We start from the raw sequence: 17,105 nt of genomic DNA, 5'->3' as shown, positions 1-17,105 counted from the left end.
ATATAAATAAAAAATACCTCAACATTAAGCTACATACCAGATTGCAAAAATAAACAATGAGCTTGGAAAGCTGATTTGCAAAGTCTCCAAAAGATCAAGCAATAAGACAGATTTTCAGACATATATCAAATAAAAATTATACTATCACATGTTTACTACAACATTTCATGTTTATATGTGCAAGCATCTTCAAAAATATGAGTTAACCTCACAACAAATTATGAGACCGGCTATTGGGCCATTCTATAGCTAAACTCTGGTGGCACGGTGCCTAAGGCATTTGACTGCTAACCAGAAGGCTGGTGGTTCAAGCCCACCAGCCACTCCTCGGAAGGAAGATGGGGCAATCTTCTGTAGAGACACTGTCTCAGAAACCCAAGGAGGGGGTCGCTGTGAGTTGGTATCAACTCAACTGCAATGAGTTTGTTTTTTGTTATTTTTTAATAGCCAAACTGAGAATCTAAACTGGGGCATTCACAACTGAAATCACTACCAAAGGGAAAATGCATTTCATGCAGGAAATATCATCTAAGTAGCAATCAAATACATAATCATTTTTTTTATAAACAAAATACTGTAGTTTTTTTATTCTGCAATCTTTGTCTTAAACTTGCAAGAGATCAAAAACCTGAATATATGAACTCAGTAAGTACAAATATTTGAGAAGATAAATATGAAGGCTTGGATAAAATATATTTTAGGAATTAGCTAACCTGCATTTAAACCAATATAAACATTAAGAAAATACTAATAGCACTGCACTCAAGAGATTAAGAAAAAGGACTATGCACAAATAATCACTTGTTAATATAAATCTTAAAGAAATCAAAATAGTTGAAGATACAAATTTCCTTAATATTGAAGGCAAAATGCCATTTTTTAGGAGTGTCACTAATTTCTAAAATAGAAATCATGTAAACCAAGATAAATAGAAGTTTATGGATCAAAATTCAAAATTGCTAAAGAGACTACAGAAAAATGTAATCATATTTTAACAAAGGGAGCTCTGGTAGCATAGTGGCTAAGACACTTGCCTGCTAACCAGACAGCTGGCGGTTCAAACCCACCAGCCACTCCTCGGAAGGAAGGTTGGGCAATCCTACTTCCATAGTGATACTGCCTCGGAAACCCAAGGAGGGGTCGCTATGAGTCAGGGCTGACTCGACCGACGGCACATAACAACAACAACAACAATTTTAACAAAATAATATTTGTTATAAGTATTTACAAGTAAACTTATTGAAATTGCACTTAAAAACCACCGTAAATGGCAAATCAAGTCAAAATATGAATCTACTTGTAAAGAATCAATTTCTGTTAGATTCTAACTCATTTGGAATCTTCTTAGAACTGAAAATCATGTTAATTGGTAGTTAAAACTACCAATAATCTAAATTTGGAAGTATAAATTTCAGGGGGATTGAAAAAAATACAAATATTAACAGTATATATGGATAAAAGCAAAAATAAAACTTAAGAGAAAAGAATGAAAATTCTACTAATTAGGAACAATAAAATAGGTCCAGACAAAATTCACTTAAATGAAGTCATCCTATAAGATGCAGAACTTGACGAGTATACAAAGTATCGGGATATTACTTAATTATGGTAAAAATAAAAACTAGCAGCAAATGTCCTTTCACTCATTCCATCTCGTGCTAGCAGCAAGAGCAGACAAGGGTTACCTGGGAAACATCATCCTATTTGGTTAACTCAACCATTTCCCTCTGTATAACACTAATAAAATAAAAGTCAGGAATTGAAATGAAGGATTTCCTTTTGGGGAACTCAAGTGAGGAAACAGAAAAAAGAATCTAGGTTTCTGTCTCTCCTTTGCATTTATCTCACCCCCAAAGGAAAACATCGGTTTTTTTACCCTTACTTTCTAATGTCTCTTTGAAGTCTACATAAAAGCTAAATGGGATCTGAAAGATGAACATATTTAAAGTAAAATTAAAAAAAAAAAAAAAAAGAAATGCTTGTAATATATAGTTGGCTAACAAATAAAGTCAACAAGGCAAAACCCTTCCAATTTACACACAGGAGTTCCAACTGTCTTTATCAAGTTTCTTACTTTCTTTTTCGCAGAAGTTGGATAAAACAGGAGAATTAATGACTAGAAATAAATGTCATCACTGTCAGTAATCTATTATTGTTCAATAAAAACAAAGATACTTGCATGTTATATATCTAAGAAATTTGTTATATGTGCCATAACCAATAAAGTGACCCCCCCCCACCACCTCCAAATCAGCTACTAAGAAATGTGGAGTATGTTAAAAGCCTAACTCAATGGGTCTTTTCAGGTTTCTGCACACTTAAAGAACTGAATCCTTCCTGTGTACTGAGTTAGAATTAAATGCTATGATTAGTTTAATATAGTAGTTTTTAAAAAGAAAGGAAAAAAAAAAAAACTTCTAAATATTACCTTCATGAGAAAAAAACCTAGATTTGTGAGATCGGAATACAGAACTATTTCTAATTTAGCAAAGATCCCCCAATGGTACTAGAGCATGAATTTGAGAAACATAAAACTTAATTCCTAAGTTAAGACAACTATACCCATAGGTAGCCCAATGAATCATTCTACACCTATTCCTCACTTACTCACTTCCTTGTTATCCAACATTTTGCATTTATAATAATAGTAAAAAAAAAATTACTGTTTTGCATATTGATGATATACACTGGGCATTAACAACTGCCAAGGTGTCAGGCAAGAGTAACACTGGCTGTGATGGTTTATGGTTATGTGTCCACTGGGTTGGGCCATGATTGTCGGTGGTTATTGTAATGATGTGATTTGGCAGTTATGTAATGATACAGTTAACCTCCATTTTGTGATCTGATGTTGTCATCGTCCATTTTTATGCAACGCCAATTTTCACATAATGATCTGGTCTTTGGAAGCTAACCATATGGGAAGTGAGGAGTGGGTATACATCAACATGGATGTAAAATAGAGAATGAATCTTACTCTACAAGAATGGTATTTATTATGGTATTAAAGAGACAAATAATTTTACAATAGTATCCATGTAACAACTTCCCCTTACTTTCCAACCTTCACCAAATCCCTAGGAAAAACCAGCCCATTGCCTTCCATTAGTACAAAGTAAGCACTTAATGAGTATTGTAAATGATGATGACATACAGAAATGAACATTTGGAAAAATTCTGTTATTTAACCCATCAAATGTAAATATAAATATGTTTTCGTTCTGAATAATTCTCATAGCTAACATTTATCAGTCTTCTAAAATTATAGGTTCTTTTTCTGCAATTATAACACAGAAATTCTATTTTACTATTCAAATGCTAAGATTTTCAAGATAACATAGAGATCACATGGCCTAACCAATTTTCAGAGAATCTAGGTAGAACACAGAATTCATTTTTCTTATTCTATCTTTCTACTTAAATATAGCTAAGGACTAGAGTTTGCTTGCTTTAAAAATATTTAAAAAACCCTCAATGTCAAGAATCTCTTCACAAATGAGATTTTAAAAAAAAAAAAAAAAGATGATTCCACAGAAGACTAATCTTAGAGCATCCACTAATGTTTTAAGTGAATTTCTGTTGTGGTTGCACATGGTGCTAACCCAAACAGAGTTCAGATTCTGAAGAACAATATCAAGGAAACTAATTCTTTAAATTAAGTACCTACCAGCTACTCCTTAGAAGGAAGATTGGGGAATCTGCTTCTGTAGTGATACTGCCCCAAGGAGGGGTCGCTATGAGTCGAAGACGACTCAATAGCGCGTAACAACAATTCAGAACAGTCTTAAAAATGAAAGAGAAGGGAGCATAGTTTTGAGAATTTTTAATTTCCAAAGCACATTTTATTACCAAAGCAAATTCACAGTGCTAAGAAAAATAGCTTTTTAATAGTTTTAATGAAATTCCTTAGGTTAATATCAAGTATTGTGAAATTTCAGAATTCCAAAGAAACAAACAAACAAACAAACAAAAAGGACCTTTTAAGACTCTAGTATCTAGCCCTCAAATCCAGGGAATATATTTATGTCCATAAAAAATAACTTGTATATAGCACACCAACAATGCAATAGAATGAGTTATTAAAGAACCTTGAAAACTTCTTGTGGGAATCTGGCAAGGAACCTCAGGTATCTGCATGTCCTAAACAAGGGTTTCTCACTCAACCTTAGCAGTATTAACATTTTGGACAAGATAATTCTTTTCTGTAGGGGGCTGTCCTGTGTATTGTAAGATGTTCAGTAGCATCCCTGCTCTCTACCCACTATGTGCCAGTAGCATACCCCTTCCCCCGACTTGTGATGACCAAAACTGCAAAACTGTCTCCAGACATTGCCAAATATCCCCAAGGAAGCAGAAAAGGAAAAAAAAAAAAAAAAAAGTCCTCAACTGAGAATCACTGCCTTAAACAAAAAACTGTACCACTAGGGACAATGGTTCTCCTCAATAGCAATGAAACCTTTAAGAACACGGTTCAGAGTGGGAGATAAGAGAAAATACCATTCCAACCATGCCAGATATTTTGAAATGAACTCTGGTAATCAATGGGTAAGACACGTAAAAGCCTACATGGATTCCCTATATCTCATTAATGATGCTTTTCTTGCCATTCTAGCACGCTATCTTAAACATTATGGTCTGCTTTTATGTTTTCCCTATAATCAAAGAAACAGCTGATGAATGAACAGATACAGGCATTTTTTAACAATGAGTAAATAAGTCAAAGAGATGTCCTAAAAGTAATGGAATTCAGAAATATGTTGGCACAGTACTAGTTAACTGAGAGCAAATTATGACCAAAGAATCCAAATAATAAAATTTACTAAAGGAGGCATCCACCAAGGCTTCCCTTCTTCTATGACATATTCATTATTACTCTTTAAATTCACAGTAATCAGAAAGATCACTTAAGAGACCTTACCCTTATTAGCCACTAACAATACAGACTACAGTGATAATAGCCAATGTATCATTTTTGGAGGGAAGCTCTAAACTGATGGCAAACATTAAGCACCAAAGGGAAAAAGAAAGGGAAAAAAGACTAATTACAAAAAAAGGAAATGCAGAAAAGGACTAGCATAGCACACAGTGCTCTTCTATGTTCTAATGAAGAATATTTGTTTTATCCACCACAAAACCAACTAGAGAATCTGAAATGCAAACGAGGTTAAAAGATCTTAACTCTCACGAACATAAGTGCCTAAGCAAGGATGCCCTCACATTGTGAATCCAATTATACCAGTCGCCTTTGGAAATGTATCCATAATCCACTATTATAATCTGATCTTTTTTAAACGATTAAAAGATTTTTTTATTCACTTTTAATACTGTTGCTAAGAGTAAAATTTTCCAAGGAAAGTGATAAAGAACTGAAAATCACAGCTTAGAATGAAAAGATACCTTTAACCACAAGCATACAGTATCTACCATGTTACGTTAAAATCTAGAACTTACCCCAATGGCAGAAATCAGAAGAAACCACAAAGAGATTACTAGGATCCGCTAGATATTTACTGAAGAGTTTTCCGAATTCCTGTTCTTTTGACTCACTCAGAGCTCCAACCAGTACAGGAATAATGGTAAACTCATCCTTATGGCTTAAAGAAAACAGAAAAAAAAAAAAAAAAAAAAAGTCATTTAAGATGTTTAAGAATAAAAATGGTTTTCCAAATATGTTGGCACTAGAAAGTGGAATGTTTATTAACAGTGGTAAGGATAACATACATATTACTGTTGTTGACTTTAAAATCTAAAAATTATATGTTTAAAGAGGACTACTTAGAAGTATAGAATACTAAAAATATCAATTTAAACTATAGAAATTAGAAATGTACACTATTTCTTTAGGCAAACAAAGCTATTTTACTACAAGGTATAATAATATCCTCAAAAATAAAAATAAGCCTATCAAACCATCACCAATTCAAATTTTCACAAGTCTACAGATCAAAGCTATAATCAGCTGTCTAATCCTTCTGCAACTTTAAAAGAACATCAAATTCTTCCTTGCTTATTTTACTAATCATCTTATTATAAATACCATGATCTGGTACTTGCTCTGTAAACCTTGTAAGTAAGTGCAATGAAACTTAATCTTGGCTCCCATAAGATTCATGAACTATACTTTTACACCTATCCTAATGAATGGATATAGGACAGTCTGCAGATATAACTCAAATTTCATTGGCATGTACGGTAGATACTGAATTCAAGGAAGCCAGTAATAATTTCTAGCAGCAAGAAAAAAGACACCACACCCACCCATAATGTTTATAGTATATCCACAAGTCCCTTTTTCACTCTACACATTGATGGATACATGGAAAAGGAACAAAGCAGATTAATAAAGCATAACTATTATGGGTTATAGAAATAGATGGTTATCTAAAAATCTTTTTAAAAGTTTGATTGTAGTGAAATTTTACTTACATATATTCAATATTACTTATATTCAAAATGATCCCATATTTCAAATTTTTAGAAGTATGAAGCATGTTTGCATGACTTTTTTGAACTTAAAAAAAATTATTATAATAAATGGTTTTTAATATGATAATCTGACACTTAACTGATGTAGGACAAACAATTCATAGAAAGGTTTTTAAAAATACTAAGTTTAAAAATCCCAAAATAAATATTATTCCAGCTGCATAAAGCTAAATTCAGGGCACCCAAGCGCCTCCCCCAAAAAGGCCCCCTTACCCTTGTCAATTGCGAAATAAACAGATCATACAGATCTCCAGTCCCTCTGCAATGCAGGGGCTTCTTGGGCAGAATCTGCATCTATGGAGTAAGAAAAAAAGAGGAAGCTGGCAGAGGAAGCTGCCATGGGACATCTCTTTCTGTGACGCTTACCACTTTGCTTTAAATAACTGCCTAAGTGAGTAGGGACTCTTCAATGAGTTAAGAATGATTATCATTTGGGGAAAAAAAAAGAATCTGAGCTCCTAGTAAAAATTTAGGAAGATTCTTGTGAACTGTTCCAACCTCAAGTACTACCTACATAAATAAATATGCTAAGATCATCAAAGAATCTTCAAGTAATTGTGACTTGGTACAGAAAGGAAAGGAGGTGTATAGAATATAAAGAACAAAGAGAAGTCAGAAGAAATGGGTTCAAATCCCATCTCTACCACATATAAAGGTTAAGAACATGGGTTAAGTCCCTAACCTGAGAATATGCGACCTTATCTATAAAATAATCCCAATTACAATACCTATTCTCATAAAATTGTTATGAAGCAAGGAATATCACATGGATAAGTACATTTTCACTCTGTAAAGTATTTTGTTGCTCTGAAGAAACAACACACGTTGTCCCAGGAGAGCCACCAAACCTTTCAATCAACCTCAGTTTGATCTTGCAAATCTACTTAAACAAAGGTAAATGTTTCATACTACTTAGAAATCTAAGACTTAATCACCCATTCACCCCTCTCTGTTATTTATTTCTTTTAAAAAAATTATTCACTATTCCTATAGAAAAAGTAGCATGAGTTAAGTTAAAGATCCTTCATCTTCAAAGTCTATGTAATATACCTGAGGTTTTAAAATCATGAGTTCTGAAGTGGACTCCCTTTATTGAAGAAGTACAAAATTCCTCCCCAAAAGGACAATTATAAAACAACTGGTTAAACCATCACAACAACCATTTCTGGGTTCTGAAAATTACAGAAAAGCACCTCCCCCCCCCAAAAAAAAATAGTGCAAAGAATTTATTGATGAGAAACAGCTGAACTTCTGGTAAGAACAGTGAACTCCTGTGTCTTGCCAGGAGCTGCCTTTAGCCCCTTCTCTAATCTAGTTCTGGTACTGCAGTGATTAAACCATTAGGCTGCTAACCAAAAAGTTGGTGGTTAGAACCCACCAGTTGCTCCACTAGAGAAAGAAGATGCAGTCTGCTTCCATAAGTATTTACACCCTTGGAAATCCTAGGGGGCAGTTCTACTCTGTCCTATTGGGTCACTACAAGTTGGAATCAACTCAATGGAAGTGAGTTTGTTTCTGGTTTTCTACTCCACTAATCAAGGAAGTCTAGTGGCACAATGGTTAAGACAGTCAACTGCTGACCAAAAGTTGGCAGTTCAAGCCTCAGTGGGAAAAAAATGAGGTGGTCTGCTTCTGTACAGATTTACAGACTTGGAAACCCTATGGAGCGGTTCTACTCCGTCCTATAGGGTCACTATGTGTTGGAATCAACTTGATGGCAGTGGGTTTTTTTATATTCCACTGGCATGGTAGTTCCATAGGAGATTAGCTATGAAAACCAACAGCTTCATTGTTGAAGGGGAACAACTTTGATTCGTAACAGTGTGCAGAAAACTTACACTCAGCAGGAAACAGAAAAACCTATGGCTCTCTTAGCCTGAGATTTTGTACCAACTGGGACAAGGTACAACATGAAGACTAGTGAGAAATTCAACAGCGATATCCTGGAAATGAGGGAGCTGTAGAGGGTCTTGATATATTCTCCACTAATCCTTGAGGAGAGCTGACTAGGAGGTTGCATACACAAACAGGGGAGACCCATAAGGTCTCAAGCTCTCTGCAAAATCTCAACTAACACTGGAGACTTTAGAGAAACTAAGCTCTTCACACATCCCTTGCTGATTGGGACTCTGTGTGCACACACAAGGGAGACTTATGAGAATCCAATAGAAAGTAAAAGAGCCAAACTTGAAAACGGCTTGAACTTTGAATGTGTTTCCCAACATATACACAATCTACTGGCAGAGGGTGTAAGCCTTATTGGCTTAAGCACAATCTCCAACTAATCATTAGCTAAGCACTATGCTATACAAAAGAAGCTCTGGTAGCATAGTGCCTAAGGCACTTGACTGCTAACCAGAAGGTTTGCAGTTCAAACCCACCAGCCACTCCTCGGAAGGAAGATGGGGCAATCTACTTCCGTAGTGATACTGCCTTGGAAACTCAAGGAGGGGTTGTTATGAGTCGGGTCTGACTCGACGGCACATAACAACAACAACATGCTATGCAGACACAGAGGTGAACTCTGGGAAGCCAATCTTAAAAACAAAAAAGCTGAGATTATTAGCAGCAACTATGGGGAAGACAGATTACATAAATTAAGACCAAGCAAGTTACTTTAAGTAAACAATAATAACTTGCAGGAAAAATATGAATAAAATAACAATCTAGAGTTGTTATATTAAATAAAATATCCAGTTTCAAGAAAAAATAATAAACTATACAAAGAAATAGGAAACTATGACCCATACTTAAGGTGAAAAAAACTAATCACTAAATATTGTATTCAAGTGGGACCAGATACCAGATTTAGCAAAAATTTCAGAAGTTACTATAAATACTTTCAAAGAATTAAAGGAAGCCATGCTTAAAGAAGTAAAGAAAACACAAAGACAATGACTAAACAAGTGAGAAATGTCAGCAAAGAACTATGAAAAAGGACCAAATGGAAATTTCAGTTAAAAATACAAAATTGGAAAGAAAAATTCACTAGATAGTCTGATAAGCACATTTGATACTGCATGAAAAAAGAAATCAGTGGAAATAAAGATATAATATAGAAATTATCCAGTCTAGAAAACAGAGGGAAAAAAATGATTTAAAAAAATTGAATAGAGTATTGGAGACTTACAAACACCAGCATACACATAATGGGAGTCTCAGACAGGGAAAAGAGAGAAAGGAAGACAGGAAAAAAACACAAAACTGTAAGATATAATGGCTGAAAACTTCCCAAATTTTAGGAAAGACAATCTATAGTTCCAAGAAACTCAGTAAAGCCAAAAAGTAGGATAAATACAAAGAGATTCTCATCTAGATATACCGTCGAAAATCAAAAACAAGGAGAAAATACTGAAAGCAGGAAAAAAAAAAAAGAAGAGTCATTACCTACAAGATAGTCTATTCAACAAATATTACTGGGACAACTGCCTATCTTTAGTACAAAAAATGAACTTATATCTTTATCTCATACCATACAACCAAAAATGAATTCAAAATTAAAATTAATTTTAGGTCATAAACCTAAAATATCAGTTAAAACTGTAATGTAACTCTTCTAGGACAGAGATCAGCAAACACCTTAAAAAAGGGACCATGAAGTAAGTATTTTAGGCTATGTTAGCCGTAGCTTGTCACAACTATTCAACTTTGTCATTACAAAAGGAAAGCAACCCTAGACATTATAGAAGTATGGATGTGTCTATGTTCTTTAAACTTTATTGACAAAAATATGTGGTAGACCAAATGTGGTCCATAGATTGCAATTTGCTGATTTCTCCTCAAAGTAAAAGAGAAAGTCTTTGTGACTGTAGATTAGGGAACTAATTCTTAAATATGACATCAAAAGCAGAACCCATATAAAAAAATAAAGTCCAAAATTAAAATTAAAAACTTTGACTCTTCAACAGATACCATAAGGAAAATGAAAACTCAAGTCAAAAAATGAGAAGGAATCTACCACATATCTAATAAAGAATTTGTTTCTAAAACTATATAAAAATCTGTTACAACTCAATGATGACAAATTACCCAAATAAAAATTGGGCTAAATACATGGATATATATTTCATGAAAGAAGATACACAAACTACTAATACGCACTTGAAAAGATTTTCAACATCCTTAACATAACAATGAGATTTCACTACTCGACCATCAGAATGGCTATAATTAAAAAACACTGACAATAGCAGGTACTGGCCAGGATGTAAAGAAACTGAAACCTCTAACACATTGTACATGAATGTAAAATAGTATAAGTCAAGGTTAGAAAAGGCACTTTCTGAAAAAGTTAAAACATAGATTTATCATATTACCCATCGATTCTACTCCTAAGTACCTATCCAAAAGAAATGAAAACAAAGACTTGTACAAGAATGTTCACGATAATTGTAAACTATTAATACATGCATGTTACCACATGAATGAACTTCAAGACATTATGCTAAGCAAAAAACTACAGTGGTAATATGTATGATTACATTCATATGAAATTTCCAGAAAATGCAAATCCATAGTATTAGAAATCAGATCAAATGTAGAACTAAATTCAAAAGTATTTAAAAAATAGGATTACTGGTTGAAAAGAAATTGGTGAAATCCCCGAGACTATGGCACCTAGTCACCTTTCAGGTCTGGAATTAAACTCACTCCTGTGGCTTACCGCTCAGCCAGACAATAGACAGGCCTATGAGCTGAACGATTACACCAGGCCGTACGCTCCTTAGAATAATCCACCATGTGGCATTGAGGAAGAGAAAGACAAAGAGAAGTACATGGGAGGTACAGACAACAAAGATGAACCCTTTTGCACATACAGTACTGCGTTGTCAATGAAGGCAAATATGAGTATATGGGTGGATAGATGGGTGGATAGATGAGTGGACAGATGAGTAGACAGGCTGAACTAGGAGGTATGTCTATGAAGCGGGGAGTATACCCAAGAACATGTATAGGGTTGGCAGACAATGGTCCTCTAAGTTTATGTGTATGATCTGAATTCCCAGGTGTATAGTAGAGCTGACAAGAGGCAAGGTGGTAGTCACTACTTTGTCACAGCCAGCTACTCAGAGGGACTGAATAGTTGAATCTGTGGGCTCGGGGGCCATAGTCGCAGGGGACATCAAGCTCAATTGGCGTAACATACTACATAAAACATTGTTCCACCTCCTACTTTGGCAAGTAGCGACTGGGATCTTAAAAGCTAGCAAGCTGCCATCTAGATGCAATAATGGGTCTCTCCTCATCCAGAGCAAAGAAGAATGAAGAAAACCAAAAATTCATGGATACAATCAGTCCTAGCGACTGGTACACCATCCAATCTGCAGCCTATATGACTATGAGACCAGAAGAACTAGATGGTGCCCAGCTACCAATGTCAACCACTTGGAAGGGGATCGATGCAGGAGATCCTGGATAGAGAGGGAGAACAATGTGGACAAAACTCAAAATCATTTGGAGGAAAAAAAAAAGGGGCGGAAGGGGAACCAGGTTTGCTGGTCTGATAGAGCCTGGTGGAACCACTGAGACTATGGCCCCTAGCTGCCCTTCAGGTCTGGAATTGAACCCACACCTTGGCTTCCAGCCAAGCAAAAGACAGGCATATGAGTTGAACATTTACCTGAGGTAGATACACTCCTTGTAGAGAACAATCATGGGAGAAAGAAGGGCTGCTTATGCACCGGGAGACAGCTCAGGGGGCAGGAGGGCACGGAGGGATGGACACAGGGAAGAGGTAATTATCAGGAGGAAGTGGGAGGGGAGCTGTTGCACTGTGGTACATTGTGGTCAATGTCATGAGACAAAGTGTACATGAACTGCTGTATGGAAAGTGAATTTGCTCTGTAAATCTTCACCCAAATCACAATAAATAAATAAAAATAATAAAAGAATAATCTACCATGGGAGATCAGAAGGGCAGCATCTGGGTAAGGAGAAAGCTCAGACAGCAGGAATACATGGGAAAGGAGGATACAGGGAAGAGGTAACCACAGGGAGGAAGTGGGAAGGAGCTGCTACATTGTGGGGATTGTAATCAGTGTCACAAACAAAATATGTAGAACTGCTGAATGGAAAACGAATCTGCTGTACAAAATTTCATACAAATCACAACGAAAAGTTAAAAAAAAAAAAAAAGAGAGAGAGAGAAGGAAACAGATCAGTAGTTGCCAGAGGTTGTGAGAGGAGGAGAAACCCCCACTGCCATCAAATAGGTTCCAACTCATAGTGACTCTATAAGACTATTCCATAGGGTTTCCAAGCCTGTAAATCTTATACAGAAGCAGACTGCCTCATCTTTCTTCCACAAAATGGCTAGTGGGTTTAAACCACCAACCTTTGGACTAGTAGCTCCATTTTTTAACCATAGTAACTTTAAATGGATATAAGCCTTCTTTTTGGGGGTGATGAAAATATTTTAAAATTGGGTTGTGGGTATGGTTGCACAACTCTACAAATTTACCAAAAAAAAATCAGAGGTGTACCCACCCTTAGAATGGCTGAATTTTACATACAATTAAAGCATGGAAAGGCTACGTCAATAAAGTTTAAAAATAATCCATCTTTGGCACTTATAAGCTGTACCACCTACAAGAGGCTATTTAAAATGATCCTAAAACTCAATTTCCTCACCTGTTTAAAAACAAAAAAATTAGATACATTTACTTTATGGGCTCTTGAGAATAGTAAGGTAGAGAAAAATGTATCGCTTCCTTTTCTGTCCTATAGCTTAAACTACGATGCAGAAAATTTATATATCCAAGATGTATAACAGATTAAATGAGTTGAAATCTCAGCACCAATACTGGAGAACTGTCTTTAAAAACAAACAATATTACAGTGTCACCAACATTTTTAATAGCAGAAAGTATAAAGATTCCAAATTCTACTATAAAAATTCCAATTATCTATATAGTAGAGCTGACAAGGGACAAGGTTGTAGTCATTTCTTGGCCACAGCCAGCTACCCAAAGAGAGTGAGTAGTTGGACCTGTGGGCTCAGGACCATGGTCACAAGGAACATCAAGCTCAGCTGGCAAAAACATATCACACAAAAACACTATTCCACATCCAACTTTGGTTAGCAGCAACTGGGATCTTAAAAGCCTGCAAGCAGCCATCTAGATGTAATGATGAGTCTCTCCTTGTCCAGAGCAAAGAAGAATGAAGAAAACCAAAGATGCATGTTAACAATTAGTCCAAGAGATCTTCAACCTGTATGACTATGAGATCAGAAGAACTAGATGGGGCCCGGCTACCACTGTCAATCACCTGGAGGGGGATCTATGTAGGATACCCTAGATAGAGTGGGAGAACAACGTGGAACAAAACTCAAGAGTCTTTAAAATAAATAAATAAATAAAGGACCAGGTTTGCTGGTCTGATAGAGCCTGGTGAAACTCCTAACACTATGAACCCTAGCTATCCTTAAGGTCTGGAACTGAACCCACTCATGTGGCTTCCAGCCAAACAAAAGATAAGCATATGAGCTGAACATTTACATTAGGCAGATACACGCCTTGGACAGATCTATCATGGGAAAATAGAAGGGTTGTGTAAGCACAGGGAGAAAGCTGGGGGGCAGGACGGCATGGGAGGGAAGGACACAGGGAAGGGATAACTATGGGGAGGAAATGCGAAGGGCTGTTGCATTGTGGGAAACTGCAGTCAATGTCATGAGACAAAGTGTATGTGAACTGCTGTATGGAAAATAAATTTGCTCTGTAAACTTTCACCCAAATCACAATAAAAATTAAAAAACAAAAATCCAAATTGATGTAAATATTTTAAGTGATAAGTAAACAGTTTAATTGGGAATATTTTTTTCTTTATTGTTGTTGTTGTTGTTGCTTGCCGTCGAGTCGGCCCCGACTCATAGCGATCCCTCCTTGGGTTTCCGAGGCAGTATCACTACGGAAGTAGGATTGCCCAACCTTCCTTCCGAGGAGTGGCTGGTGGGTTTGAACCGCCAGCCTTCTGGTGAGCAGTCAAGTGCCTTAGGCACTATGCTACCAGTGGTACATAAATAAGTGAAGTCTCAAGAATATATGATACATTAGATGAAATATTATATACAAATAGTTACTTGCTTGTTCTTCCCATGATGTTAATTTGACTCTATCTCCCCTGAAGGACATGGATAAATATGAGAATTTTCTTTTCTATACAGATTTTCCAATTTCCCAAAGATTCTAAATGCAATCCTGAGCTTCTCAAGATCTGGTGAGAATTAAAGCATAACAAAGACAGCTACAGTTAGTGTGATGGTTAATGGTGTGTGTCAACTTTTGTGATCTGATATAAGGAGAGTTTTCTTTGGGTATGGCTGCAAATAATATATATGGATGTTCTGGCAAAGCTCGCTCTCTCAGTGCTGCATCCAACCTATCATCTTCTGACCTCCAGTTCTTGAGATGTGAGCCAGCACCCTAATGTCTGACCTACTTATGTGGGATTCTCCAGATCCCACAGCCCATGTGTCTAACCTGTTGATTTTGGGACCATCAGCCCCCTACATCCACATGAGTCAGGAGAACCTTGTAGCCTGACACCTGACCCACAGACTTCTGACTTGCCAGCTGCCACAAGTGTCTGAGCCATTCCCTTGAAATAAATCTATGTATGTGAATCTATTTATCTATACATATACTTATTCATACATGCACTTCACTGATTTTGCTACTCTACAGAACTTAAGACAGTTGGTACTAAGAGTAGTACTAGAGGAACCACTCATAAGGATGAAATCATAAAGATGAGTTTTCTGAACTAGTTCTTATGTCTGGCTATTCTTAAAGGAGCTGATGATTATGCCTACAGTAGTAAAGAGGATGTTGCTAACCCAAGGTGTGGGGTGGCTATAGAAATAGGCAAAATATCATCACAAGTAGATCAAGTATTTGTGAGACAAGGCTCTGGGCAATTACATATTTGATAGTTTCTACAATTTTGTCAGAAAGAGAAGTATAATGAACCATGTTCGTTGTCCTACTTTCACAAGACCAAGTAGTAAAACAAAGGGATAAGTTAAAAGCTTCAAAGCAGTAACTAAAGTGCTACATACGAGACCTGAAAGTTGTCAGTAATGCCCTCTAAGAAAACTTGATTTCATGTAGTAACAGAGCTGATATTGCCAAAAAACAAACCTAGAGTCTTATTTTAAGAGTGGCTAAATTATAATGCCAATTGAATTCTCAACTTTAACTGGTGCCTAAACGTAAAGTGAGAGCACTGATTGGGTAGATTTAGGATCCTGAAATTTGCAATGGGGGTAAAGGGCAAATAATCAGGTAGCTAAGTGCACTGAGCCCCTAAATTCCATTGAGTAACTCCTACAGTCAGTCAGTCTTCTTACTCCCATCTAACCTGCTAACCCTCCAGTATCCCTTCCACCTCATCTGATGAGATTGACCCAGCTGTGCCTGAAGAATCTTTGTCTGAGATGCTTGGGGTGGCACCTAGGGTGTTTCCCTGTGGCATCATCTAATGCAGATGCCTTAAAGGACATGCTCAATGTCCTCAGGACCCATACCCACCAACCATTTTTGCTTCAAGATCTATAACTAGACTTAAGTCTCAGCAAGCACCAACAGGTAGAATACAAAGTGTAGAAAACAACAAGTCTACTGCCACTGAGCCTATTCCAACTCACAGTGACCCTACAGGACAGAGTAGAACTGCCCCACAGTGTTTCCAAGGCTATAATTTTTTACTGAAACAGACTGCCTCATCTTTCTCCCAGAGAGTAGCTGATGGATTTGAACAGCTGACCTTTTGATTAGCAGCTGAATGCTTTAAGCACTGTACCACCAGAGTGCCTAGGAGAATGTACGCTATACCCCAGAAGAACTGCTTGATTTTTGTAATATATACAAACAGAAATTTGGGCAATGTGTGTGGAATTGATATTAATGATATGGAATAATGGTGCAAAGAACATAAATAAAGTCATCAGTTTGACTTTATTGATACAGGCCATTAAGCACAGATTCTTCCATTCAGTGTTTCAGCAACCCCCCCACCACCACACACACATACAAAAACACCAAACTCACTGCTGTTGAGCCAATTCGGACTCATAGCTACCCCTCCTTGGCTTTCCGAGGTGCTATCTCTACAGAAATAGATTGCCCAGTCTTCCTTCTGAGAAGTGGCTAGTGGGTTTGAACTGCCAACCTTCTGGTTAGCAGTCAAATACTTTTGGCACTACACCACCAGAGCTACCAGAGATTAGAAAAGGATCTAATAGTTTACTGGTTGGTTCACTAAAGCATGGGTTAAGCAGTGGCCTACACGAAATCAAATTTGAATGTCTGACCCACCACCCACCAATAGAGTATCCACAGGACATACCTTCTACCACAACTGTGAGGAACAAATTTGTGAAGGTAGTCTAGCATCCTTGGACTGCTGTGACTGGTATTTTATGCAACTCAGATTTGACAAATGGGAACTACCCTAACAGAATTAAAACACCTAAATAAAACGGGGCTGATTGGACCCCATGGTGGCCAAGTGGCAGCACTTAATCGCCAAATACTATGTGGGCATGGTTACCATAATGGACAGCGGACTCAAAGTAGTAAACGACAGTCAAACTCAGATGAACTTATGGTGTCGGT

The 17,105-nt window shown here is 36.6% G+C and overlaps 1 protein-coding gene across 1 annotated transcript in view; it reads right to left on the bottom strand.

Moving 5' to 3' along the window:
- The window catches only part of MEMO1 (mediator of cell motility 1), a 216,519-nt gene that overhangs the window by 19,924 nt on the left and 179,490 nt on the right, over positions 1–17,105 (bottom strand). Inside the window, exon 8 of the mRNA XM_042780681.1 lies at positions 5,452–5,594. Coding sequence (XP_042636615.1) covers positions 5,452–5,594 — 143 coding nt within the window. The remainder of the gene's footprint in view (positions 1–5,451; positions 5,595–17,105) is intronic.

This window comes from Orycteropus afer, unplaced genomic scaffold, assembly GCF_000298275.1.
Source record: "Orycteropus afer afer isolate SDZICR_OR568_19922 unplaced genomic scaffold, OryAfe1.0 scaffold00054, whole genome shotgun sequence".
Classification (NCBI taxonomy): domain Eukaryota; kingdom Metazoa; phylum Chordata; class Mammalia; order Tubulidentata; family Orycteropodidae; genus Orycteropus; species Orycteropus afer.
Note: the sequence above shows the minus strand (reverse complement) of the source record. Positions and strands in the feature narration are given on the sequence as shown.